General features: G+C 42.6%; 1 protein-coding gene across 1 annotated transcript in view; it reads left to right on the top strand.

Moving 5' to 3' along the window:
- ARHGEF10 (Rho guanine nucleotide exchange factor 10) overlaps positions 1–26933 on the top strand; it is a gene marked incomplete in the record, with an annotated part of 171925 nt that overhangs the window by 92813 nt on the left and 52179 nt on the right. Inside the window, 3 exon segments of the mRNA XM_034766377.1 lie at positions 928–1073; positions 5165–5340; positions 25262–25377. Of these exon segments, the coding sequence (XP_034622268.1) occupies positions 928–1073; positions 5165–5340; positions 25262–25377 (438 nt within the window).

Below are 26933 nucleotides of genomic sequence, written 5' to 3'. Positions count from 1 at the left end.
ACATCTATATAGTATGGTGAGCGCCTAGACCTATTCTGAGAAAAAAGTGCTGACTGCACCTCATATTTTTCTCAAGTGGTGTAGAAAGTCCTCTCGGTTTTCTGGAGGGGAAGTAGTCAACCAAAGAATAGGCATTTCTAGGCCTTTTGCATCATTAAGATCAATATTTCAAAAGAAAAAAAGTGGTGAATTTATCAGAGTATTGGGATAAGCCTGGATGTGCTTTATTTACCTGTGTAGCCAAAAGGTTAAAAATTGTGTACTGTACTGACAGCATTGGCAGGGCTGCATCTGGAACACTGGTTTCAGTTTCCAGATGCTCTGGATGTAGAGGATTGACCTAGGTCTTTTAACCTTTCCTCCTAATTATATATCTTGTACACTGCATGGTAGCTTGTCTAAACAGCAACATGATGATCACTGACATGTAGTTAAAGGAGTAAAACATAGAGACAGATTTTACCTAATAGGCACTGGCTTGTGCTTTGGGGACAGGGGAGAGCGGGGCAGTGTTCCCAATGGGAGTTCCAGGTGACATTGTGCTATCAGATGTGGCAGCTTTGTGGCATGCCGTGGGAACCTGTATACTGCCTTATGTGGTTTTCTCAACTGCCAGTCAGCTCTGTAGACCAGTGCATGCAGAGGGAGTAGCCATGACCCTGCCTCCTCCTACTCCTTCTTGCCCCTTTGGAGTAGTTGACACCTCAGAGCATATGTGAATTGACTGGAAGGGAGTAGAGAGAAAGGAATTGTAGACGTCTATGGGCCCAATTCCTATTTTATGCCAGAGGGGTCCTTAAATCCACCTATAAACACTTTGAATGCAGTATAGAATAGGGTATCCCATTATATTTGCCTCTGTTTTTGCAGTGGATGTTGGCTATGTCATGTGTATACATTAATATGTTGATCGTTTTAAAACTCCAGTTACTCAGCAGTGGAAACCGATACCTAATACGGACTGATGATATGATAGAAACAGTTTACAACGAGAAAGGAGAAATTGTCAAAACCAAAGAACGACGACTCTTCATGCTGAACGATGTATTGATGTGTGCAACAGTGAGTGCACGGTAAGGCTCACTTCATGCTGTTTGAATGGATCACTTGGAAACATTAACCAGAATGGATTCTTAATGGAAACTTTAACCATAGATATTAGTTTCTGTAAATTTCGATAATGTGCCAGTAGCTTTGTTGTTCTTCTCTCCTGATTGTATTTTAAAGAATTAAGATAAACCACTAGAAAAAAGTACAAACAGAAAATTACAGATAGACAGAAGCAATCTGTCCAGTTTCCAGATATTGGTAAGAGTTGGCCTGTAGTGGAGATTAGGTGGCACAATTGCTTAGTGCACTAACTCCTCACCTCTAAAGACCTGAGTGTTGGCCTTGACTTGGGTAATGGGTGAAAGTGAGTTTATAGGAGCTCAGTCTGGTGTTGATTCTTTATGTGCACATGCACACACACAAAACTGTAATTTGGTCGAGTTTACTGTTTAAAAATAGAAAAGCTGGGGTGAAATCCTGGAACCATCACAGTCAATAGCAAAGCTCCCATTAACATCAGTTGTGCCAGGCTTCCACCCCGGAACCTAAAACTGAAGGATTAAGACTGAGGTGCTTAGAAAAAGGTATCTTTTGCATAGTGCTTTCTATCCTATTGCTGGTATAACTGGTGCTATTAGTCTGTTACTTTCACGTGTGCCAAGATCACACACATTTTAATATGTTGGTTGTATTGTAATTTTTTTTCCCTTTGTGTACGGGTGCATGCTGACAGAGAACATATAGACAGACCACTAAGTTCTTTCTTTCTTTAACTAACTAACTAACTAACTAACTAAACTAAAACTAGCAACTTTTCTCAGCCCAATGTGATGTCTTCAGTACACTACTGAAATGTGAATACCTTAAGGTATTCCTTATCTATTTTGTGTAATCTTACTAGTGCTAAGTCTCAAACGATATCAACAAGTGAAAAGTGACTTTTAATAACACTTTGCTCTTCAGATGTTCACAAGCTGTTTTCCTATTAACCCAGAATTGTGATTCTTCTCCTTTCCCTTTTATTCAGTCCTTCAGTCACACCTGGGTATTTTCTTGTGACTCACTGAGAGAAAATTGCTTTCTTTTGCCTATTTTAGTCCTTCCTGTGACACCTTGTCCTGGATTCTTTGTAATTGTTCCTAAAGTGGCAGAATGCAACCTGTTTTCTTTTCTCATGTGAAAAGTCCATGATTTTGCTGAGTCTCTGGGTTTGCTATCAAGGTGACTGTTACAGTAATCAGACTCAATGCTCCTCTTCCTGTGGGCCTGACCATTACTTAGCACCCTGCTTAGGGGAATTGTCTAATTTGGTATACGTGTCCCATGGGGATTTGTTAACACAAAAAAAGATGTCTCATTAAAATGTACAGGGTTATTTTTTCTCTAGCAGTTCAGAATTGAACTAGCTCTCACAAGTTCTCCACCCACACCTTTTCCATAATAATGGATTTATAAAGGCTTTACTCACGTCAACAATAGGGCTTTCCACCTCCGACCGCTGTGCATTCCACTTAGAGATGGGCCCAGCTGCAAGCTGTGCATCCAGATCAGGATCCATACTATTCTGTAGCTTTGAGGTGTCCAGATCTGGGGCTTCTTCATAGACTTTAAATCCATAAAGGATCATTATAATACTTGCTCATTTCTTGTAGGGTTAGCAAAGGAACAACATGGCTGATAGTGACCGCTCGCTGCCCCTCTAGCCAATCCTCTCCCATCCATGAAGCCTGATTTCTTGGCGCATCTGCTGATGGGATTCAGCAGGAAAGAGGAGACAAAGATAAATCTCCTTTCTCACAAACACACCCTACCCATATTTGCTGGGTTTTCTTCCCTCCGTTTATGGAGGCCGAAACGACAGTCCGGCCCATAATTTGGAAAATACGTTATCCTTTTTTTTTTTTTTTAAGTGACTTGTGGGTCACCCATGATTGCAAGGGGAATCCATATATGGTGGAACCCATTGATAGGGAAGTATTATTTTATTCCAGAGAATATCTTCACGCTAAGCAGAATTGCAATTTGCACATTCCAATACTTTTAAACAATCTGGGCTTTTGTTTTACTTCACTATGAAGCAGTTTTGCTATCAATGAGTTTCAGTGTATTTATGCATCATAAATGTGAAAACCTTATGTTAAAGATATATTAGGGTAGTACTGAATATTTAAAAATGCCAAGAAATGCAAATTAGACATTTGGTTTAGGATTTCATGCCTATGGAATATAGTAGATTTGATAAAGGTGATCATAGATTATAGTTAAAATATTAGAGGAGAGTGACATTTTTAGTTGACATCCTATGGAAAATAAAGGTTTGGTAAAATAAAACATCAGTGAGAACTGGTGGAGCATTGTCAAAGTAAGTGGAAAATTGTAGATACAACAACTGTAGATTTTAAGATGCGTTCTGAACTGCCTAAGTACATATGAAAATTAATTATGCCATTATTTATCTCTGCTCTTTACCCTGCTTCTTACACATGTAACACACATGTAGAATATAGGTGTTTTCATTTTGTGCTTTGCTTTACGTATTTGGTTGTGACTGGCATATTCTGTTTGGAATGGTTAATCATTTACATGAGAGTTCTCTGCATTATGAATAACAGCAAGTCATTTACATGTTACTTTTTCTTCCACCTTCAGAGGAAAGAAAAACCTAAAAGACATAATATTATGCCACACAAGTGGGGTTGCCAGGCATCCGGTTTTCGACTGGAACGTTTGGTCGAAAAGGGACCCTGGCAGCTCCGGTCGACATTGCCAACTGGGCTGTTAAAAGTCCGGTCATCAGTGCAGTGGAGGCCCAGGGCTAAGGCAGGCTTCGTGCTCCTCCCGGAAGCGACTGCCAGGTCCCTGCAGCCCCTGGGCACTGGGGCGGCCAGAGACTGGGAGGCTACGCGTGCTGCCCCCACCCTGAGTACTGGCTCTGCAGCTCCCATTGGCCGGGAACTGTGACCAATGGGAGCTGCAGGAGGTGGTGCCTGCAGGTGCGAAGGCAGTGTGCACCGTGCAGAGCTGCCTGGCCGCCCATGTGCCTAGAGGCTGCAGAGATCTGGCGGCCACTTCCTCGGAGCTGCGATAAGCACTGCTGGGACCCCGTGCCCCAACCTGCTGGCCCAGCCTCTAGCCCGCTCTCAGACCTGAAACCCCTCAACTCCGGCCCCACCCCCCAGTGGGAATCCTCACCCCCAGCTGGAGCTCTCACCCCCCTGCAACCCTGCCCCAGCCCGGAACCCCCTCCTGCACCCTAAATCCCTAATCCCCAGCTCCACCCCAGAGCCTGAACCCCCAGCCCAGAGCCCATACTCCCTCTTGGACTCCAACCTCATGCCCCAGCCCGGTGAAAGTGAATGAGGGTGGGGAAGAGTGAGCGATGGGGGGGGGAATGGAGTGAGTGGGGGCGGGGCCTCAGAGAAGGGGCGGGGCAGGGATGTTCAGTTTGTGTGATTAGAAAGTTGGAAACCCCCTACACATGAGAGCTGAGGTCAGATGAGAATCTAATACTGTTTGACCAGTGGGAGCATGGCATTCTTACTAGAGGTTAAGTTCACCCATCAAAGTACAAGTCTTCTGAGCTTGAGGGCATGATAGGTAATCCCTTGGGTAATATACTTTAAATAGTTTGTGAGCCCTCTAGTGACCCTCTCTGTCATCTGTGTTCCAAATGCCCTCAGAGGCTTGCCTCAGCAGCAGTGTGTCTATGTAGCTAGGTCTAGCATGGTATATATAGTTAGTAAACATGGTTACCTGGACTCCACTATGCCCACTGTAAAGTATCAGAGGGGTAGCCGTGTTAGTCTGAGTCTGTAAAAAGCAACAGGGAGTCCTGTGGCACCTTTAAGACTAACAGACTGTTAGTCTTAAAGGTGCCACAGGACCCTCTGTTGCTTTCTATGCCCAGTGTAGTTTCTTTATATTATGTTTGTTGTATAAAGAGCAAAAGACACAGCAATGCTGGTCAATGTCATGTGTGTGATCTTTTTAAAATAGTATTGCACGTGTTACAGAGACCTATGCAGATTTTCCAAATCAAAATAGTAAATAAAATGACTACTAGCATGAAAGACATACAGGTGCTCAAAAACTCAATAATTTATGATTCTTCCAGCTCTTCGTATGAAAGCAGTGGCATCATGGCAACTGGCCTAAGGTATTTATTAAAATGGAGTGTGCCACTTGGACAAGTGGAAGTAATAGAATATGGCAGCAGTGAAGGCCAAGGAGAGAACTGCAGATTCCCACCTCAGCACTCAGCCGAGAATGTCATCGTTAATGTTAAGCCAAGTAAGTGACAGGCACCATTATTGAAGGATTTTACATTCTAATTAAGGCCCTGGTTCGGATTTAGATGGGTCATTGAAAGCAAAAAGAAAAACGTTCTCTGTATGTTTTTTCTTGCATTATGTACAATAGTTTTTTAAAAATTCTGAAAATGCACAAAGTTCTAACCACACTTTTGACTTACTATGTGACTCACCTTTATTTATGCCACTCGGTAGTGACAATGATTGCGAAATGCAAGACACCAAACTTTACTGTGTTGATTACTTGTGGGTCCTGTCCTGTCCTGGGTTGATTACTTATGGGTCCAGCCCTGAGCTTTGCAGTCACAGCGTTGTAAGAAGATCATGGCTGGTGGTGGGGAAGATCTTTCCAGAGGAGATCGTGAAACATTTCTGGCAGGTTTCTTCACAGCTAAGTGGCAGTCAGGAAACACCATGTATCCCAAAGAAGTCCCCCTGACCAACACCTCCAAAATAGAGCTTGTTTGGTGAGAGCTTGCCATAGGATTTGGCAGTGGGAGATCCAGAGATCCTTCCCACAAGGGGAAAACTTTCTGTTTATTCTGGAAAAGGACAGGCTCCCCTCCACAACCCTCCCTGTTCCCCCTTGCCCCCATTACTGCTGGAGCCACACAAATGTTCAGGGCTGCCCAGAGGATTCAGGGGGCCTGGGGCAAAGCAATTTTGGGGGCCTCTTCCATAAAAAAAGTTGCAATACTATAGTAACATGTATTTGGAAATGTAAAAAATAACCAGTGAAATACATTCAAAAATTAATTTTTAATAATTTGAAAATACACTAAATACATTATTTAAAAACATTAAATGCTTTAATGGTATGTATACATTTGCAATTACATAATGGGCTGTCGCTGGGTGATGGTGATGGTTGGGGCCAATGGGCTGTTGCTGCCTGGGGGTGGCGCTGCTGTTGCCCAGGGCTGGGTGGGGAGCTGGGCTCTGGGTCGGGAGGTGCCCGGCTCGGAGCTGAGGGTCTGGGCTGTGGGGGGATGGGGTTAGGGGGTGCCCGGCTCAGAGGGGCTGGGCTTGGAGCTAGGGGTCAGGGCTGTGGGGGGGATGTGGTCGGGGAGGTGTCCGGCTCAGAGGGGCTGGGCTTGGAGCTGAGGGTCAGGGCTGTGGGGGGATGGGGTCAGGGGGGTGCCCGGCTCAGAGGGGCTGGGCTCGGAGCTAGGGGTCAGGGCTGTGGGGGGGATGGGGTGTCTGGCTCAGAGGGGCTTACCATGCTTCTTACCCCTGCCTCCCCTCTCCCAGAGCCTCAGCGCACCGCGTCCAGGAGCGGCCCTGGACAGTGCTGCAGCGGTGTGGTGGCTCCAGCGGGGCCTGAGCTCCCGCCACTTGGCCGCAGCTCGCAGCCCCGCCCCCTTACCACGCGGCTCGGAGCAGCGGGAGCTCATGCCCTGCCCGAACCATGCCGCTACAGCGCTGTCCAGGGCCGCTCCTAGACACGGCGCGCTGAGGATCCGGGCGGGGGGGGAGGGGAAGGCAGAGGCGGGGGGGAAGCCTCCAACATTCTCGTGGGGGCCCCTGCGGGGCCCGGGGCCTGGGGCAAATTGCCCCACTTGCCCCCCCTCCGGGCGGCCCTGCAGATGTTATTGTAGGTTTAAGTGTGCACTAACTACTGCATTCTCCATAACCCTAGCAGGGGTAAGAGGGCTGGGGATATACATTGGCCTGCTTGGAGGGGCTTATTTACATGAGTTCCCTGTCTCCCTACCCATTCAAGCAGCCCAGAAATCCTACCTACTGAGCAGGTGCGTATCCCATCTTCTGTTAGGAACAGAGGAACTGCCATGCCAGATACAACCATTAGTCCATATAGTCTGGTAGCCTGTTGCTGACAGTTGCCAGTGCCAGATTTTACTGTAGTGGGCATTAATGGGATAACCTGCCTATAGGGGAATCTTCTTCCTTAAAGAAGTGATCTCATGCCCTGAAGTTTAAAAGTTTATTTCCCTTATACACTGTTTAATATACATCCTATCTACTTGCTGTGCCAACTGTCCCTAGGATTGGTCAGCCTGATGCACAACATGTAAACGGGTTTCAATCGTTAGTCTTTCTGTATGCGATGAATGATTTTTTTATCCTGTGTTTTGCTTGGATGCACTTATTTTAAGCTCATCTCTTTTTTACATTCTAAACCCTTGCTGTTAGCTGGCAGTACTCCCTTCTGAGTTATTCAAGAGCTGTGGTTTAAAGCAGTTTCAGTAGTGAATCAATGCAGTATGTCACGCTGTACTTACTTAATGTCACTCTCTTGGCTTTTGCTTCATGCCATTCACCACATTCACCTGAAAAGAAATATTGTACCTCAGAGCTGTTTGAGATCTATCTTAAATATATAGCACCTTCCTGATCACCAAGGGTAGCAGAGTTCTCTTGCCCCTCCCTCCTAAGTGATTCTGGGTAAAATTTTCAAATGTGCCTAAGTTACTTAAGAGCCAATGGGACTAAGGCCCAATCCTCAAAGGTATTTTTAGTGGAGTTAAGACCTAAGAGCCTGTGTCACTTTTGAAAATGTTGCTCTCTGTGTTACACATAGGGTTGTCAACATTCTAATTGCACAAAACTCAACACCCTCGCCCCACCCTCTGCCCCGCCCCTTCCCCGACCCCATTCCTGCCCCGCCCTTCTCTGAGGCCCCGCCACCCGGGTACCTTTTCGACTGGGTGTTCTGATCGAAAACTGGACACCTGGCAACCCTATTTACACCAGCAAGCTCAGAGTCTGTTCTCCTTTGCTGATAATAAGCCTCAGGCTTAGCTTAGCTGGGCATTGATTAAGTAAGTGGCTAAGTTCTGTTCATTTTATTACCCCATTCTCTCACCCACCATCCAAAACAGGATAACATTACACAAAAGAATATGGGAGGTGGCGTAGCTAGAGAAAGGAGATAAAAGAGAAAAGACAGACCAGAAGGATAGTAGATATGCAAAGGAATATATGAGTCTTCAACAGTAGTCATACCCTTCCTTCCCAAATGATGAGCACCCCCCATTAAGCTAATCAAACATAATCAGAAACTATGAAAGAAAAGTGAATGCAACCCCAAAGTCTATGGCATGCCTGTTTATGCACTACCAACCACTCTGAATACAGGCTTGTATTGGATTAGACTGAATCTTGCTTAAACCCTGAGGAACTCCCTTCCTATTTCTTGCTAAAGATTAAAGGAACCCCGAAAATATGATCTTGCTACACAGAAAGAAAACTAGCAAAGTTCTTAACATTCATGTGGGTATCATTGCACATATACTGCAGTAGCTATGCAGTTTACTTATGTCACCTCTGTACTTTCAGAATGCTTCAAAGAGATGCTCCGGTGGGACGCCAAATGCATTTAATAAACTCTGAGAGAAAAAAATTCTTATTCAGACAGTTTGGGGTCCTATGGGTGAAATCCTGGCCCCACTGAAGACAACTGGGAGTTTTGTCATTGACTTCAGTGGAACCACGATTTCACCTCATATTTCCAGTTTCTAAAACGACTAGCAATTAGAGAGAGAAGGAGAGAGACAGAAATTGTGATTAGATTTAAGTGCATTAAATGCTTGAGGATTAGCTTTGCCTTGTCTTGGAGGACTGAGAAAAGGAGACTTGTAGGTGCAGCCTTGGCAGTGAAGTATTTAGTCTCCATAAGACTAATACTCTCATGTTACTGCCTGTCTCAGCAAGGATTTTTGATGAGTTCCAACTGTATCCTTACAAGGATTGTTGGTAATTACATCTGTTTTACCATGGCATTCTTCCCCCCCACAAAACTTTTTGTATAAGGGGGCAACTGTCACATCGTATCCTATTATTATTGGCCTAATTTGTATAGCTCTGTACTCTATTCTGTTTGGGTCATTTCTGTTAATCACTACAGTGAGTCAATGGGATTCTTGTAATGCACTCAGGTTCATAAAGATGCTGGCTAAAATGTCGTTTGTATTTTAAGATTATTGCTTGATCCATCATGACAAAAGACGGAGATAAAAGTGGCAAACATCATCTTGGCCATTGCAGAGAATTGAATAGCCTGCATTTAAATTCATCCTATAAATTATATTGCACTGGTGGAGGGAGTTTGAAAGGTTTTATGAATACATTCACATCAAGAGCTATGTGAACACTTTTTGCACTCGGCAAATTTATGACATTTGTTCTCAAATTTTAATAGTAGCAAAAAGCAGTATTTGAAGTACAAATCTGCTTTTTTCCTTCGCTAGGCACGAAAAAATGTGTGTAGTTTGAGCAAAAAGGGAAAGAATTCTTCCCTTAGGACGGAGCTCCTTGCTATGCTGTGGCGTCTGGATTGCATGTTTAGTTGCCTTAGTTTGAGCCCTATTTTTCTGAGTAGCTGTCATTGTTGCGAATGTGGGGAAATATTAGGTCCCCATTGTTTTGCAGAATCCTTCATGCAGGAATCTGCCTGATATGAAATTAGCGCAGTATACTATGATTTCCAGAAGCCGCTGCCACTGCCTACATCCTCCAACTATATTTAAAGCAAAATATTTTATGTTTGCAGTTTGAAAATAGGGCTTGATTCTGATGTCATTTACACTGGTGCAAATCAGAAGTAATTCCATTTATCTCATTGGAATTACTCCTGATTTACAATGATGTAACAGATCAGAACCCACACCTGCAGAGTTTCAAATGAAAACATTTATCTTAACTCTGTATGCTAACAGCTGTGTTTCCCCATTGAGTCCTTCCAAGCTAATGTGTTACAGAAGGTTTTCCTACTGAACTGTCCGCAGAATGAGTCTGGATAAGATTCTCTCTTTAAAACCCCAACTACAAGATCATATAGGCCATCACCTAGTATCTTCATTTCCTTATCCAGTAAACGGTCAGTCCATAAATGAACTGTTCACAATGCTGAAGAAGCTACATTCAGGTGCATGCCTTTGTGCTTGCCGTTTCTAACACAAATGTGTCTGTGTGTATTATTTTTTAAAAATCAAAACCAAAACACTCCACTGCACACACTTCTCCTGGAGAGAGGATGAGAGAACAGACGCATGCTAAATATCGGACACATGCTAAATGACACGTGCTAAATTACTCATTGCACTGCTGAAAGAAGCTTGGATCCTATGAGGATGAGTGCAGTATAAGAAACTATATAGAATAGAATATTCAGACATGAGAGTGGGAATGTTTTCAGAGTAATCCTGCTTCTTTATTAGCATGAAAAGCAATTTGGATACTCTCCTTCTTCTTGATTTATTGTGTGCCAGAAAAATTATGGTGGTATTTAACAGGGAGCTTAAAAAAATCATGGATGAGTTATCAGAGAAAGCTTTTGTGTGATATATATGTATTTGATTCATCCCCATAATATTTGCAAGATGTGAGTGTTATGGGTTGTCACCCCTTGGGTGCAATCTGGGGTCTGTGGGAACCGTGGGGCCCCTCTCCAACACAGAGCTGGGTTGGGGACATAGCCAGCCTCATCCAGGCCCTGTTATCATCCAACACAACAGCAGGTGGCGCCACTCACCTAAACTGGGCTACCCGCATGAAAACAGCAGACCGCAGCCAGTTTCCCAGCTCCTTAGGCATGCACCCCCCTCTGGAGTATAAACCCAAAATTATATAGTCTTGCACTGCACAGGGATCTTAGATAGATTTTAAGTGATTGTAAGTGATGGAAAACAGATCAAAGCAGATTACCTAGTAAAATAAACAAAAACACAAACTAAGCCTAAGACACTAGAAAGATAGGTTATGAGTTAGCAAATTCTCTCCCTGACTGATGATACAAGCAGGCTTGCAGATTCTTAAGGGACCAGCTGCGCTTGCTTTGTAGCTTGGGATCCCCTTTCCCATACCAAGTCTTTTTCTTTTGGAGCTTCTCTCAGGTGTTGAGTTGTAATGGAGTGAAGAATAACAGATGATGCCACTCCCTGCCTTATATAGCCTTTCCATATAGCGGGAACCCTTTGTTGCAAACTCAGTTCTCAGACCAGTTTGTGGAAAAATACGGGTACCCAAAATGGAGTCCAGAATCATGTGGGCTGATCACATGCCCTTGCAGAGTCACAGCCGCCATTAACCATAGGATGTCTGGAGTGTTCTCAGCAAGGTTCACCAGGTGGGGGATAAGCTTTTCCTAAGGCCTATTGTTTTCCGTAATGACTCATTACCCTGAACGGGCCCTTTACAAGCAGCTATTTAGATTGGCAGCATCTTGCCTAGTGGGCGTTACCCAGATGTGACTCCATGTGAAATACAGATCCATAGTCAATATTCATAACTTCTGATACAAAAATACATGTATACAAATAGGATAATCATATTCAGCAAATCATAACTTTTCCAATGACACCTTACATGACCTGTCTTATTCAAAATGCATCATAATTACACCATAATCATATCATCATAATATCACTATGAAGAATAGGGGGTTCAGTGTCACTGTGGGCATTATTATAACGTTAGACTTTGTATCAAAGGTGAGAAGCAAATGCCATGATTTTGGACCCAGACAGAACTAGGCAAGGGAAATAAATAATATGGAGAGATCTTAGACTAGGAAATCGCTGAAAATCTCACTAGGCCAGATACTCTTGGCAATGTCTCTTTCTCATTCAGTAGGGCCAAATAGTGAACCCTTTTCTCCCACTGGCGAGTAGTTTGGAACAGGACTCACATGGACTTCGGTGAGACTATTCCTGTACATAACTGTTCACTTGTAGGAGTAAAGGATTCATCATCTCTCCCTAAGTGATTTTATTGTCCAGGCAACATGGTCTGGGGGATGAGCATGAGGTTCAAGAAGTCCTGAATTTTAATATTGGCTGTCACTGACTTGCTTGCGTGCCCTTGGGAAGGTTGCAGCACTTCTCTGCCTCAGTTTCCCAATCTCTCAAATGCGGATTCTAATACCAATCTGCTTTCCTCACAGCAATGCTGTGAGGATGAGTTGCTTTGAATGTTTTAAGGGTTGCCCACGTACTATTTATTTTTTGAATTATTATTCTTTGTTTTAGTATTTTAAGTGTTGTTATATGCTAAACAACTCTCATGCTCTGAATTTCTTTCATATGCTCACTCCTCTTCCTCTTGGATGATCTTTGTGAGTGAATGGATTTGTTTGTGGGTTATTTTCTGCCATTTTGGTATATTGCTCTTTCTTGGCTTTTTGAAGAGGTTGATCGCACATTTAGGGCCCAGTGGAATGTCGTTTGATTTTAATGTAATAAAAGGGATGCAAGTTAGGTCCAATTCACTCAAAGAAAAGTGTACAGTAAGTTAGAGCAAAAAAATGCCACTCTACACTCCCATCATAAACAAGGGGACGGGTCAGAATGTGGTGGATATGACTTACTGATTTTTGGTGTTCTCTTGTTGGAGAATGGTTGTCTCTTTCCAAAATAAATAAAATGAATGTCCTGGGCTAAATCCCTTGTATTCACCAAATCCAGACTATTCCCCTCCAAAAGCAATTTAACAAAGGGAGCAAGCTACTTTAACTTACACATTCTTCCCTTTGCATGTAGAAGCACAAATAATAATGTCAGTGTAGAATCATTGCTCTTTAGGGGGACTTTATGGGCAAGTGTCAAATTTTATGTGGCTGCAGTTTACTTGACCTTTAGCAATTGGGATTCCAAATTGGCGTATTGCTTGCTTTTGTGGTGATGGATCTGCTGTGTCACATTTCTACATGGTGCTGCAGAGAGAGAGGCTATTTGGGAGCTTGTTACAGCTCCCTGATTCTCGGGATAGATCTGTGCCAGCCCCAGTGTAGGTTAAAGCAACCTGGGGCAAGAATACCTAGAAGGACTGACTCTAAAGCAAGAAAAGGGGAAGGGATCCAGTGAGTCATAAGGCCTCTTTTGAGTGGGAAGCATGCGGCTGCCAGCTATGGCTTGGTTTGCTGTTGCTGGCCACATTGATCATTAATGATATACAGTATATACTATCACCCAGGCAACAGCACAATTTATTTTTGGCCATGTGGCTAAAAATTAACTGAGAGTTAGAAAGAGGGAGGGAGAGATGTCCATCTCTCCTGTGTGTTCCCATACAATGCTGAGTGTGTTGTCAGTGCTTAAGAAATAATACTACAATGAGAGAAAGATTCAATATATTGTGTATTATTGGTGGAAGTTTGGTGCTATTTTACTTTCATAGATTCACCTATGGTGGTTGAGGACCAGGGTTTAACCCCAGTTATATATTTTCTCCCTTCATGAGCAAATTTTTGAGGATACATTCATATTCCACCCCCCTGTTTGTGGTTTAGATCTCTGTGGTTTGTATTTGTTGTTATGTTGAATAACAAGAGCATGTCAAAATGCAGACATGACTCTCTCTACTGAGTTTCCTTCTGCTTTCTGCAGTCGGTTTATGTATGTCTCCAAAGGTTACCATGGAAACAAATGTGGGCGTGAGTTTGACTGGATATACTGGATACTTGTGTTTCTGTTAGTGTCTTGGAGAATATAAAACCCTTGCAGCATTTTCATCAGACGTGACAGGAAGGTTCCTTTCAAAAGCAGAAATAATACTACTCTGAGAGCTGTAGTAGAAATGGCTGATTTTGAACAGTGAGTCTCGAAGGGGAAAAAAATAAAAATGAAAAGATCTGAGCGGCTGTCTCGTCAGCTCCTGAAAGCAGGACATCTGCAATAGAGGGTCCAGCAAAAATGAGGCAAGATATAAAAAATTGTTTCATATCTTAGTGACAAATTTGTAAATTAGTGAAATTACTTTCAGTTAAAAGGGAAGGCGCTCCTGGGCCATTCTGCTTTCAGTTCCTACTCCTTTCCTGAAGAAGGAACAGGAGCAGCTGAACTACTGAAACAGCAGCTCTTTTCCTTCCTCCTAAGGAAACAGTGTCCTCTGGGTTTTGCTTTGTTCATTGCCACAATTCCAGCTGTTCTGCTCCAGGCCCTACTCAGTGTGTGGCGATACAAACCGGTGCCCACCATTATGGCCTGCAATATTGGTGAATTTTGGTCCTAAATTTTCCAGTGTAGATTGAAACTCCCAGTCCTTTATTCTCCCCAATACACTACTTTCCTTCCTTCGTTTTGGCAGAATGCAGCTTCTTTCTCTGAGAAATATTTCTAGCATTCCAGATTAAGTGGACTGTTTTATATTCCTTAAACTTCATTCCCAATGCATGAGCTACTTCTCACTTCCTTTTAAAAACCTCTACGTTTCCTTGCTGCTATTACATAATCTCACACACTAGGGACCCAGTGCTGCAAACACTTACTACCTTGCACAGCGTTTGCAGCTGCAAGAAATCCTATTGCTTGTAATGGGGCTGCTCACATGAGTAATGTTACTCGCCTGAGCAAGTGATTGCTGGGTTGGGTGATAATTTTGTATTCACTATCTCCAGCGTTAAGCTCTGTCACATCAAGTGCATGCTGAGACAGCTCTCCAATGTTCACATTTATATTACATGAAAAAGAAGGAGTCGCACTGACAGGGAGGTGAAGGTTGATCCAGTGGTCAGGGCATTGGTCTGGGACTTGGGTGGCTCTGGTTCAGTTTCCTAGCTCTGCTACAAACTTCTTGTGGTACCATAGACAAGGCTCTGTGCCTCTTGATAATAGTACTTCCATACCTCATAGGTGTTGTGAGGATATATACATTAAAGATTGTGAGATGCTTGGGGCCATATAAGTACCTTAGATGAAAAGGGTGTCCTGTATGATAGTACTTTATTTTCTTGTAGAAGTTAGAGTGGGTAATGCAACTAAATTTTCATGAGAAGGCTCCTCAAGGTGAAGGGTGAGTATTCCTCCTGCCCCAGTTGTTAAAGGGGTTCACCCAACCTCTGCTCAAGAGAGTCACCCTTTGGGGGCACTATGTGCTTCTGGAATCCCAGGTTTTGTTGGTGGCCAAAAGCACCTAGTATCATTAGCTTCTCTTAATATGTTTGCATCCTTTTTCTTTCCAAGCCAGCCCTATCTAGACTGGATACTTCACTGTACTCTATTTGGAGTTATACTTGAAGACCACTCCAAAGCTGCAGCTTGTGTAGAATATGGCTGCCAAACTACTTAGCCAGAAAGATGTATTACACATTTTCTAAAATCAGCACTGACTTCCTGTTCGCTTGAGTCCAATTCTAGATGTTGATTCTAAACCACATTAGGGTGACCAGATGTCAAAACTGAAATATCGGGACGTGGGGGGCAGAGCAAAAAAAAAAAAAAACCGCCAGAGCGCCTCCACCCCCTCCACCCCCCACCCCGCTGGTGCAATCCTGCAGGCGGCCCCGGAGTCCCGCAGGGAATGAACCGGGCTGCCGCTGCCTCTGCCCCGGGGCTGCCCACGGGATTGCACCAGCTGGGCAGCCAGCCCAGATGCAACTGGCCAGGGGCTGGGTGCAGCATGCGCGCTGGGTCCCCGCAGCAGGTCCGGGCTCGGGGGTTCGCGCCCCGGGCGCCAGAGCCGCAGCCGCCGAGCGCCACGTGCTTGGTCAGCAGCCGCTTCCTCCCGCCGCGGCAGTGGGAGCTGCAGCAGCGGCTGCTCCCGAGTCCCACTGGCTGCTGCCCAGGTGGGGAGAACAGCCGCCGCCTGGCCCCGCGGGCCGCCTCCCTGCTCCTCCTCCAGGTACCGCCCCGCCCGAATCCTGCCTGCACTCGGGGCCGGGCCGGACTCTCACTCAGCCTGGCCCCGCGCTCCCCTGTGTCTCCCGGGCCTCCAGCACTTGCTGAGGGAGGAGGAATGGCGTGCTTGGGGAAGAGGCGGGGATTTGGGGAGGGATCCAATCCGGCAGTGTGGGGGCGGGGCTGGGGGCGGGAATTTGCGGAGGGATCCAATGGGGGAAGGAAGGGGCGGAGTCGAGGCAGGGGGGGCGCAAGCCCCTCCGGGTTCTGCCTGTGCGCAGGAGCCTTTGCTTGTTTGTTCAGTGTCCCGACCTAACATTGGCCGGGACGCGGGACAAACAAGCAAATATCGGAACAGTCCCGATAAAATCGGGATGTCTGGTCACCCTAAACCACATGCACCTATATGACATGGCTTTGAGTGTTATGGAATTAAAGTGAGTAGAATTTGAATCACAATGGCCCAAATTCATCCCCCGTTTAAATTTACTGAGATCATTAATTTGGCACAACGTGTTAAAGCACAAAGGGCCTTCTATATGATAAGGTAGAAAGTCTAGTTCTAACTTAAAACTGACCCCGCATGAGATTGTTTTATAGAGATTTTCTTCTATTTCAGGGTCCTTATCTAGGATTGGATCTATATCAGTGGTTTGGTTCTCAAATTTTTGTACTGGTGACCCCTTTCACATAGCAACCCCCCCTTATAAATTAAAAACACTTTTTTATATATTTAACACCATTATAAATGATGGCTGCAAAGCGGGGTTTGGGGTGGAGGCTGACAGCTCATGACCCCCCATGTAATAAACTTGTCACCCCCTGAGGGGTCTTGACCCCCAGTTTGAGAACCCCTGATCTATATTAACATTTTAGAAGCTTATTTAGATTCCACTTCATAAGTAAACTTTAGGTTTTGGATTGAAGGGGGCTAGTTGTGTAATGTTGTTATAAAATTCCACTTAGCTGGTAAAATGTTGTCTTTAAAACACACAAGTTACAGAGGTATCCATGGGAACAGTAACACTGTGTGTGACTAAACTGAAAGATACACATACAATGACTATTGTTGCGATGGTGCAGATGTAAAGCACTTTGCTTATGTAAGAGAATGTTCAGGAACTTTTTAGTGCAGTGCCTAAAAATAAAAAACTCATTTGCTTTGTCCCTGGCTTTAACATTAATAATGAATTTTCAGAGCCAGGGAATTAGAGACACACAGCTGACTGCAAATGATGCTTTTCCCTATCTGTTTTTGGTGTATTTTAATAGTAGAAAGTGAATGGGGGTGGCTCTTTATGGAATGAGGGGAGGGCAGAAATTTGTTGTTGGCTTTTTAGGTGATTGTCTGTCGTGTTGTTGTATAGCTCATTCCCTTTATAACCGAAGAACACTCAATACTTGACAATGGGTGCCAGCGTCAGTTTCCAAATGTATAACAACATCCATGCCCATATTACTTATTAATTCCTTTCCCTAATCCTAATTATCAGTAGTGGACATAGCTGGCATATTTGAAATCATCATATAAAAGTCTTGTCCTTTTTAGCCATTCTCTTCCAGGTAAATAATTCTACCAGACTTTTACTTTCTTATGGAGGAGTACCTTTCTTTAATATATGAGGTCTCTCGAATTCCATGCAGCTGCTATATTTATCCTCATGTGTCTTGCTCTCCAAAGTGGAACACTTATAGAAGCATAATCTAGTACCCAGATATCATGAAGAGGTGTCTGAGGTCCAAAGCCTTGGGGCTTCACCATAACAGTTTCAAGTTTTTCCTTCGTTAATTCCCACCCATTCAGTGCAGTGAACAGACACTTGTCTCTCGCGGCGTAATACTGACTCTTCAGCAAGATCCTAGTTCTACCCAAACATCCTTAAATGGAGCTGAGGATCTCTAGGCCCCTCTGCCTCCTGCTTAAATCTACCAGTCATTAAAAAAATAACATCAAAAAACCACATTATCTGTGAAAATTTTCACAGGCCATTTTTCATTTAAAAGAAAAAGTTTAGAATGAAAAGTATGAAACATCTGCAATTGTATTCAAGTAGTATGAGCATATTATTGCTGCATCATTCCTGAGATAGATTTTCTTAGCCCAAACTTGAGATCTGAGCATCCCTTAATTAAGTCTAAATCCAGATCTGAATTTGAAGAGCTCCAATGTCTGTCATGAGTTGAACCATAATCCTGGATCCAGAACACCTTTGGAACTTGGTGGGTTGAAATCTGGATTCAAATTTTGTGGCAAGTACTCATCTGTGGATTCACTCACATTTCTTTGGAGTGCAGGAATAGGTACCAGTTCAAATTTAGTATTGTTTTTCCAAAGACAGTAATTTTGTCTATACATCAGAACCCTTTAAAAATACAGTTTCTCCCCAGACTTCAGCTGATCTTCTGTGTTCCAAATCAAATTTAAATCTTCCTCACCCTCATAGTGTTGGATTTTTGTAAGTTTCAATATGCTGCAAGCAGATGGCTCAGTGGGAGGAAGCAATAATACGTACACTTGCCCTCACAATCCAAACCACAGCTGGCATGTCAAATTTTTGGCCTGACTGCCTTCGCAGGATCATTTAAAGCTAGCATCACCTTCAAGCTTACAATTGACTTTGTGTTGTATTGCAATAAAATGCTGTAATTGTAGTCAGGAAAATATTCCATCTTAGTTTTGTCTATTGTTTTTAACAGATGAATATTTATCATCAAATCCGGTTTCAGATTGGATTTTTTACGGTCTGATTTTGAAGAAACAGTGAGCGCTCTTCACCTCTCTCAAAAAAAAGCCATTTAATATTTATTATAAAATTGAGCTTTTCTTAAGCATTATTTTTACTTCTTGTGTTTTTACTTCATGTCAGTACATCTGTTTCCAAGAAATTTATATCAATGCCATATGCTTATGTACTGATTGCATGAAACGAAAGTAATTAATGTAATCATACTCAAGGAGCAGCTTGTCAGAAATAGTTATTTTGCAATATAAGAGATAACCAGGAATATTTCTACTAACAATCCTTGGTACTAATGTGAGATGTGATACACAAATATTTGTATAAACATTCACAATATTCAGGGAATGCTGAATGTAGCTTTTAGAAATGTGTTTAAATGATACGCAGATTTTTTTTCAAATAAAAATAATAATACATCATTGAACTTTCCTTAAAGTAGCATAAATCTATCAGAAATTACGAAGGGCCAGATTGTGAACCAACCCACTCACATTAGAAGTCAATCAACTATTTATGCAAGTAATTGCTCACTAATGTAAATAAGGATTAGTTCTTCTTAAAGAATCGGGGGGCAGGGGGAGGTGATCTTCTCAGAGCTGTATTATCCAGAAGTCTTGCAATGCCCAAGGATGTAGCATACAGAATTTACTGCACAGTCGCTGCGGGGAGCAGCAAAAGGGGGAGCCAGACAGAGGGGTCTCCAAGGAGCAGCTGGCCTGTCAGTGCACATTAATGTCGCTGCTGCTGTGCTGGCCATCACAGGGAAGGAGCTGCAGCTGATTGCTGTGCTCAGTGGAGGAAACCCTGTGTTGCCTGGTGTCTCAATATGGTGGGGAGACAAGACGGGTTGTGGGGCAGAAGCTGCAGAGTTGTGTGATTGGGAAAGGGTTGCAGTGTCAGGGCCGGCCCTAGACCAAATGGTGCCCCAGTGGAGGAGGATCTTTGGTGCCTCTCCCCCTCCATTTGTTAAACTTTTGAATACCTTATTTTTTATTGCATTAGTAGCCCATATCATGACTTTTATGCATGATTTGCATGCATGATTTATTCCTGTCATATAAGACGATAAATTTGCATGCTAGGATCTGTAAATCTGTATTTATTCATGCCATATATAAGCAAATAAAAAAATTATTTCCTCTAAGCTTATAGAAACATTTTAATTTTAAGAATAACTGAAAGGTACTAACATGAAGAAATTGAACTGTGCACCTATATTGGGTGGGCCAGTATAAATAGTGTTACAGTAGGTGACAGCTTTAGAATGTTTACCCTAGTCCTTTAGTTCAAAAGGTGTTGTTTCTCGCCTTTACCCTCATGAACTGAATCACAGCGTCAGAGAGATCCAAAGACTGGCCAATGGCATTTTCAAGCAATAAAATAGCAAGTGATGTCAGTCTCTCATCAGCCATCATCGATGGAAGATATGTTTTAATGAGCCAGAGATTCAAAAAGCTGCGCTCACCACTCGTGACTTGACTGGCAGCTTGAGCAGAATCCTAAAAGCTATAAACATATTAGGAAAAGTGTCCTTCAGCTCTGCATCACGAATGAATTGGAGAACTTGGAGTGGAGAGTGCTTCCTGTGTTGCAGGATGGGACAGATGTTGTCCAATTTGACATAGAGGTTTTTATCATTGACGTCTGAACATTCCCCATGTGTCAGCGTCTGTGAAGGTCCATACAAATATTCAAGAGTGTTTTCCTGTCCACTAGCAGCTTACTAAGGGAGAGATGGGTGGAATAACCCAGTCCCTCAGTATTTTTTCCACCAGTGAGACCTAATATCTGACATACCAATTTTGGCTCATTAAGTTCTTGCTCCACATACATCTCCTGTTTTTAACAAGCATTTTTGCAACACAATCCTGGAATTATATCAACTTGGCCTTTTTGTTTACACTAATTCAGTTATTCTGTCTCTCTTTCATACCTTTTCCCATCACCATTAGTTATTACAGGTTATTATGACTAAGGCTAAGTTTTAGTCATGGGTATTTTTAGTAAAAGTCATGGACGGGTCATGGGCAGTAAACAAATATTCACGACCTGTGACCTGTCCATGACTTGTACTATATATTCCTGACTAAATCTTAGGGAGGGGGTGGCTCAGGGGTGTCGGGGGTTCTCGGGAGGGGGGGCAGTCTGGGGGAGAGACCATGGGTGCTGCGGGGGCTGGGATCCGTGCTGGTGCAGGGGGGAGGGGCAGGTGGCAGCGGGTGGCCCGGGATTGTTGGCGTTTGGTGGGGCTGGCAGGCTGCCTTCCCAGCTCCGCGCCTCCCCAGAAACACCAACATCCCTCAGTTCCTATGCAGAGGTGTTGCCATGCAGCTCTGTGCACTGCCTCCTCCCTGAGTGCTGGCTCCGCAGCTCCCATTGGCCAGGAACCACCGCCAGTGGGTGCTACGGGGGTGGTGCCTGCAGGCGGAGGCAGCGCATAGAGCCCCCTAGCCGTGCCTCCCTGTAGGAGACGAGGGATGTTGCCACTTCTGGGGAGCCCCCTGAGGTACATATGAACTTTTACATACTTTTTGCAGTTAAGATCACAATTTGGGCAAACAGGGTATAATCCCCAGTTTGAGGAGACATACATATGCTAGCTCTGATCGAGCTAGTGTGCTAAAAAATAGAGTATAGCAGTGGCAGTGTGAGTGGAGGGAGGGGCTACCCATCCTGAGAATATACCCAGTGTCTCTGATGAGCACATAATCATGCAAATAGCCCCTGCTGCTGGGGCTACACTCTATTTTTAGTACTGTAATTAGATGAGAGCAGGTATGAGTGTGTCTCCTCGAGTAGGGAATCATACCTCTAGCTCCAAGTGTAGACATACCCTTAGGGTCAAATCCTGGCCCTGTTGAAGTCAATGGCTAAACTGCCATTAACTTCAATGGGGCCAGGATTTGACCCTTAATCTGTAGGCAGTGTACAGAGCACTTGCCCAACTTGCCGCTGCAGTCCATAGATTGGAGTACTGGATACAGTCTGCCGCATCCTTTCTCCCCATGCACATCATTGTCCAGAAGAGCCAGGCTGTTTACAGATCCTTGCCTCTTCTGCGCTCATTGGCTACATCTACCCTTGGAGCTGACGGTGTAAATTCCAGCTCAAGGAGATGTACCCACATTACCTCTGATTGAGCTATTGTGCTGAAAACAGATGTGTAGCCACAGCAGTGTGAGTGGCGGGAGGGGCTAGCTGCCCCATGTATGATCTTGTCTGAGACCATAGATATGTACTCAGGGTGGCTAGTCCCTCCTGCTGTTCATGCCGCCCTGGCTACACTCTATTTTTAGCATGCTGGCTCAATCCAAGCTAGAGCAGGTATGTCTCCCCAAGCTGGAATTTACATCTCCAGCTTGAAATGTAGACATACCCATTTAGGCCTTGCCTTCAATGGGAAAATAAAGTTGTGCTGGACAGCACATTAACTACCAAGAGTTAATTAACATGCTGTTAGCCACCTCTTAGTACAGGCAAAGCCAGGATCAAATTCAGAGATAACGTAAATGTTCATGTAAATTACAACCCACTATTTGGGAATAAGATTTTGTTTTGAGGCAGAGGGCTGAGATTGTAACAGGAAAAGCACCTCCTTTGTAGTCCCATCGGCATGTAATTTACGCCTGCTTACACTGCTTTATGTTCCCTTACACAATATATGCCTACTAAGGACTCATCCAAAGCCAATACTCCCATTGACTACCATGGACTTTGGATCTGGCCCTTAATGAAAACTTACACTATTGTTTTCATTTCCTCTGAATGTGTCCCTAGGTGCTTAGGAATAGCAGAAGATGAACAAATATTCTTAAGCTATTATTTGTTTTCCTTACTTATAGCATTTGCGTCTCACTCATACCATTTGCCTATTAGCTTTTTCTTTTTTGTTGTAAAACTTTTGGTTTTTAATGAATGAGCATAAAATGGCTTTCATTTAATTGTTCTGCATTATGGACTCTCAAACCCCAAGTTAATTGATTTGTTTTGATACTTTTATTACATCCGTTTATTTTGAAGTATTATTAAAAGCCTATAAAACATGCATGATGTCGAGAAAATAGACTGAGATGACAATTATTGAGTCAAAATCAAGATCTCTGTCCTTATCTTCAAGGTATTCAATGGTCTGGGGCTAGGATATCTGTAAGATGATCTAATGCTCCAGGAAGAGGGCCTCTGGTCAACAGCTGTGCTCCTCAGGCACAATGGACTTGTCCACTGCAAGAGTAAAGCTGATCTGTGTAGGAGACAGAGCTTTATTGGGTGGAGAAAACTCCTGCAGAATCAAAAAAAGCCTCAAACCCCACCCCTTCCCATACCATGTATATGGGGCTGTTCTCTGAGCTTGCCTTCAGTCATAAAATAAAACACATAGTGCTGTAGACATTTAAAAATAAAATACATAATAAAATGAACAACCCTCACAGAAGGGACTGAACGAAAACCACATTTGGCATATGCTAGTCACATCCCTTAATTGCACTTCTGGAAGGTGTCCATTAGCTACAGTGGTTAGGGTGATATAAGAATATGAATAGGATAGAATAGGATAAAATTATCATGAGGAGAAAACGCATAGTCATTTGCAACTCATCAGTTATCTCCTCCCTCATGAAGTTGCAGTAAATGGCATCAGATTTACAAGAGATATAGCTCTGCACACGACAAGAGAAACTGCACAAACTTAGCTTTTATATTTAAAATTTAAATGTTTGCAATTGAATAGTTATACTTATAAGTACTAGCACAAGTGGATTATGGCTACTAGATGTCAACTCATGTATTAACTATACTAAATGTAATTAGGAATATATTGGAAACAAATCTGGTATAGTTAATAAACTAGCTGCTGTAGTGTTTTTTTTAAATTACATTTTAAAGTTTTTTATTAAGATATTTACATATATTAGGTGTTTTAAATGAAGACAAATTATCTTACAAAATATTTGCATATATTATCTATTAACCTGTAAATTATCTTTGTCTGCAACTGCCTCATCAATGATGGGTCAGTGGGCCCAATCTACAGGAAGGTGTCCCTTTTAGCACAAACTCATGTTTTGACTCATTATATAATAAATTTACAAACCATGGAGATGGCAGGCCGCTAGTTTGTTTCCTACTAGAGATAGGTGAACCTGAGTGGTTAGGTTTGCATTTGGATTTGAAACTCCCAGAAGTCTGAAGAAATTTGGATCTGGTTTAACCTACTATGTAGATCCAGCTATGAAGTTTAGACTGTATCCAGGTGCAGAATTGAGCTTCAGCAAATTTCATGGGTGTTTGGTTTATGTCCATACCTAGTTAATGGTCAGAGTAGGTTGCAAATACACATGAATGTTTGGGAAATGGAAAAAGTCAAAAATAAGACAGGTAAGTAAATGTGATCCATCACAAATTCCTTGGCTAAATTACTGACTACCTGGGAGCATGCTAAAATTTATTTTACACCCTTATTCTTTGCATTGTAAGCACTGTAGGGGTAGAGGTTGTCTCATTTTGTGCCTTGTACAGTGTTCAGCACATTCTCACTCTTTGGAGTTAGAGTTTGCCAGTCTGTTATTCACATTGCATAGTACTTTACTTTGTGAGTAGCCCCGCTGAAATTAACAACTGTATAGGAATAAGAATGGCAAACTCTGGCCCTTAATAAAAAATGACGACTGTTACGGACATTGATTAGTCAAAATTTAAGAAAATAGAAAGACAAAAGAAGGGGATGGGGAAAGAACTGTTTAGGAATTTCAAATGCTGCTTTTTCTGGAAGCAGAGTTAGTGGGAGTTGAAATGCACTAATTCGGTTATTTCTCATGTACAAAGCAAATTGTAAAAAGATAACATCAGATATAAATCTTCCTCTTCTCCGTTTCTACTTGGGAATTAATTGTTTGCATTTTATGTAATAAATTAAGCTTACACTTTCTTTCTTACACGCTGAGTTGAATGTGAGGTTAAGAAAGACTACATTGTACTTATTAACATGCAGCACAGGAAAAGAACACTGGATGAAAGTTATATCTGTTCTGTAATTGTATAAATCAAGGTATACTCAACAGTTCCCTATTTGATGCTCAAAGGCATTTCACAAAAATCTTCTCTAATAAATTAGTTCATGTTACCAGAAAATCATTAAGCAAAAAAATCATTTGAAATGTTTTGGGACTATATAGTGCCTTAGCCTAACACTGAGTTTTCCATCAGTCAAGCGGTGGAATTCATCTTAAAAACTGATTGTACAATAAAGTCTATAGTGATCTACTTGGGGCTTGGTATTTATTTTGGTATTTTTTACCCCTTGACAATTTTACCACATCTGTGGAGTGGACATTGTGTGCTGCGCGTTGGAGTGCCTAAGTTCCCCTTGTGAATCCCATCCTCGGTGTAGCTGCACATCAGGACACTTGTCTATTTTTTGTGTATGAGAAGGAGCAAGGCTAGCCCTGATTAGCCTGGCCTGTATACAGAATTAAATACCAGCAGCTTGTAGGTTAATATTTCTCACCTTCACCTTTCAGTGATGCTTTCCTTTGGCTGCTGAATTGGATATTTTGTTGTATATAACACATATTTTTATGTATTTCAGACAAACTTTATATGGGACCAGGACAACTGTACCATGATTTGCAGAATCTTTTACATGATTTGAACATAGTCAGTCAAATTAGTCAACTGATAGGCAGTCTTAAAGGAAACTATCAGGTAACAACCAAAGCCTGACTTATTTTCAAAATACACTTCCAGTCCTAAAGCTGTAGAATCAATCAGTCCTTTCTGAGAGCTCTGTATGGCATTCTTTAGTTCTCCCTGGAGAGCGTATAATCATTTTTAAACTCCAGTAATTGATTTACTGTTAAATGTTTAGAGTTATAAATAGATTACAGCTTGCTTTCTAATCTTGTTTTTCTCTGTTGTTTTTATGTGTGGGTGGGTAAAAAAGTGTCTGCATTTGCCCAGTAGCTGCTAAGCTAATATGGGTACAGAATTACATTTCAATTCCTAAGAAAAATGCTTTCTTAGGATTGGGCTATGTAGTAGTGGGAAGATTGTTTTACATTGCTGCTTTATCATATCTGGCTAAGGATCCTAACACCCACCCCAAATACCTAGTCCCAGTCTTTTTGTGATGGTACAGTAGTTAAAATTGGTGAATACTACAAATGAATACTCATGAATAATTTTTTTTATATTTTTACACTAATTTGTTTAAGCTGTGTTCACACCACATTTGTGTTCTTTTCACCATATATTCCATCAAACAATTGTACTATTGCTAACCCTAAGGGTATGTCTTCACTACTGTCCGGATCGGCGGGCAGCGATCGATCCAATGGGGATTGATTTATCGCATCTAGTCTAGTCACAATAAATCGATCCCCGAGCGCTCTCCCATCGACTCCTGTACTCCAGCTCCGCGAGAGGCGCAGGCAGAGTCGACGGGGGAGCGGCAGCAGTCGACTCACCGTAGTGAAGACACCGTGGTAAGTAGATCTAAGTACATTGACTTCAGCTACTTTATTCACATAGCTGAAGTTGTGTAACTTAGATCGATCCCCACCCTTAGTGTAGACCAGGGCTGAATGTTCCAAAATCATGAGTCAGGCCCCCAAAATCATGAGATTGGCTTAAAAATCATTAAATTTTACAAATAGGGTTTTTTAGTTCACCTTCTGGTTTTTGAGCCTTTAGGATGTATTTGGGGCACATTTTCAAGCTTTTCTTTGCAAGCATGGGGGCTAGAAACTTAATTTTTTGGTAAATGAAAACTGAGATTCTTCCATAATCTCTTGTCTCCAGGATTGGAGCATTAAGTAAAACATAAAATATTGCAAGAGTTGTGATAACATTGCAGGTGTTAGCAACACTGCAAATGTACTGTTAGGAATTTTCACTGAAACAATGATTTTTAAGTGAATATTGCAAAATATTTACAGAAAGTGAATTTCAGGTGCATTATTATGAATATTCAGACTGGAAACTAGCCAGGAGCGTACAATACCGTGCCACTTACATAGCCAGTCAAAGAAGCACCAATTTTGAATATTGAATACTTACAGGTGGTAATGGGTGAACTGTTCATATTTATTTGAAGAATAAGGCCTCTCTCTCTTTGTGATAGAAACTTTATATACATTTCTTAGCTATTTGACAGGTTTCAGGGTAGCAGCCGTGTTAGTCTGTATCCTCAAAAAGAACAGGAGTACTTGTGGCACCTTAGAGACTAACAAATTTATTAGAGCATCTAAGGCTTCATCCAT

This window comes from Trachemys scripta, chromosome 3 (assembly GCF_013100865.1).
Source record: "Trachemys scripta elegans isolate TJP31775 chromosome 3, CAS_Tse_1.0, whole genome shotgun sequence".
Classification (NCBI taxonomy): domain Eukaryota; kingdom Metazoa; phylum Chordata; order Testudines; family Emydidae; genus Trachemys; species Trachemys scripta.
This window is presented reverse-complemented; position numbering and strand designations above follow the sequence as displayed.